The 2,155-nt window shown below is 60.2% G+C and overlaps 1 protein-coding gene across 1 annotated transcript in view; it reads left to right on the top strand.

Annotated features, from left to right (window-relative positions):
- The window catches only part of MSI1 (musashi RNA-binding protein 1), a 24,678-nt gene that overhangs the window by 21,580 nt on the left and 943 nt on the right, over nucleotides 1–2,155 (top strand). Inside the window, exons 9-11 of the mRNA XM_010828839.1 lie at nucleotides 400–468; nucleotides 1,301–1,488; nucleotides 1,949–2,012. Coding sequence (XP_010827141.1) covers nucleotides 400–468; nucleotides 1,301–1,488; nucleotides 1,949–1,990 — 299 coding nt within the window. The 3' untranslated portion in view covers nucleotides 1,991–2,012. The remainder of the gene's footprint in view (nucleotides 1–399; nucleotides 469–1,300; nucleotides 1,489–1,948; nucleotides 2,013–2,155) is intronic.

Genomic DNA, 2,155 nt, shown 5'->3' with positions numbered 1-2,155 from the left:
GCTCTTCCGATCTGTATCTCTCGATAGCCCTGGGCCGAGTAGCCCCCCGGTTCGGCCAAGGGCCCTCCCTGGCGATGGCAGCCGTGGGTAGTATTCAGGGCAGCTCAGGGGGTGCCCCGCCCCCATCTCACCCCCCATGAGATGTGGCTTGTGCCCCCCCCGCCCCCACCATGACATTTGGGTCGTGCACATGTGTCCCTCAAGTCCAGGTTGAAGCTGAGGCCCAGCCGATCCCTGGGAGGCCATCCTCTCTCCTCCCTTTCTCCAAGGGAGCTTTTTTCTGCCTGACCCCGGGGCTGTGCTTGAACCCTCTGAGGTGGGGTATGGCCAGAGAGGCTCTGCCTGCACCCCCGCTGCCCCTCAGCCATCACACTGAAGTGCCCACACCTTTCCTTCCAGCCATTCCCCTCACCGCTTATGGACCCATGGCGGCGGCGGCAGCAGCAGCGGCCGTGGTTCGAGGGACAGGTGAGGCCGTCTGGGGTACAGGGGGCGAGGGGGATAGGGGACAGAGAAGTCTAGAGGGGAGGGGAGGTGGCCACGGCCACCCCTTTTCAGAGGGACTCACTTATTCATTCACTCAAGGACTATGAACTGAGCATCTGCCAGGCCTGCCAGGAAGGAGACAGGTGTGGTCTCTGCCCTCCAGAGCTTGCAGGCTGGTGGGGTGGCAGGTGTTAAAAAGGCGATCCCATGCTACAGCCCCAGCGGGAGAAGTCAGGTATCAGAGAGGGGCCTCTCAGGAAGGGCTGCCAAGAGGTTGCCCCTCTTAACTTCCGATCTGAAGGCAAAGAGGAGGAAAGGTATTCCCAGCAGAGGGACGAGCAGGTGCCAAGGCTTGGAGGCCAGTTAGCATGGGTGGAGTGGAGGAGTGAGGAGTAGAGACAAGGAACCAGATTCTAGGGAAACACCAAACATTTTAAATAGCAGAGTGATGATCATTTTAGACAGCACAGGCAGCTGCAGGGTGGGGACAGGTGGGAAGGGCTCCACAAGGGTGGGGCAGTCAGTAAGGAGGCTGCTGAGCCATGGCACCAGAGATAAGGGGGGCCCTGGGCTGAGGCTGGTGGGGGTGGACGGACTCTGGGCAATCTCCAGGCAGTGGTCCCACAACACTCTGCTGGATGTGGGGATGAGGCCGAGGCGGAGGGGTCAAGGTTGGGGAGGGGTCAAGGTTGGGGAGGGGTCAAGGTCCGGGGAAGGGTCAAGGTCTGGGGAGGGGGTGGGATGGGTTGGGGGGTGTTGCTGCAGGGTCACAGTGGGCGCTGGGGCTATCACTGTCTTCTTTCTGGGTTGCCAGGCTCTCACCCCTGGACGATGGCTCCCCCTCCAGGTTCGACTCCCAGCCGCACAGGGGGCTTCCTGGGGACCACCAGCCCCGGCCCCATGGCCGAGCTCTACGGAGCAGCCAATCAGGACTCGGGGGTCAGCAGTTACATCAGCGCTGCCAGCCCCGCCCCCAGCACTGGCTTCGGCCACAGTCTTGGGGTGAGTGGCCCCCAGACCTGGAGGCCCCAGAAGTTGAAGGAAGGAGAGGCCTTGTCTATCTTTTGAGGGAGGGGGAGAAGAGAGGCAAGAGATAATGGATGGGAGACCCGGGATCAGTGAGAGTTATCATTCACTTGTTCAGTGGGCATTTAATGATCGCCCTCTGTATGCCAGGCATTGGGTGGGCTCTGGGAATACTGTGCAAATGAGGCTCAGCATCTCTGCCTGTGTGGAGGCTAGATTCTATCTCAGGGGTGCCCTGCTTTTAACCAGGGTGCTGGTAATCTGCAGATTCTCAGGCCCTACCCTGGATAATCTACCCTAGCAGAAAGTAGGGGTGATACGGGCAGGGCTAGAGAAGGTCTGTGCCTTACCTGAGGCTCCTGTGGAAGAGAGGAGGAGCCCCTGGGCTTTCTCTGCCACCCCCAGGAATCTAGGAGTCAAATCCTTTTCTTTCCAGGGCCCCTTGATTGCCACAGCTTTCACCAATGGGTACCACTGAAGCAGGAAACAGGTGGCAGGAGGTGAGGAGGTGGGCTGGGGCTTTGGGGTGTGGGTGGCACCTGGGAGGCTAGCGCTGAGCCACACAGTCTGGGACATAGACTTTCATGGAGCCCACAGCCCCAGTGGAGAGACAGACCTGTATCCCAACAATGATCAAAGACCC

The sequence above is a fragment of the Bison bison genome, unplaced genomic scaffold (assembly GCF_000754665.1).
Source record: "Bison bison bison isolate TAMUID 2011002044 unplaced genomic scaffold, Bison_UMD1.0 scf7180017864495, whole genome shotgun sequence".
Lineage (NCBI taxonomy): Eukaryota > Metazoa > Chordata > Mammalia > Artiodactyla > Bovidae > Bison > Bison bison.
This window is presented reverse-complemented; position numbering and strand designations above follow the sequence as displayed.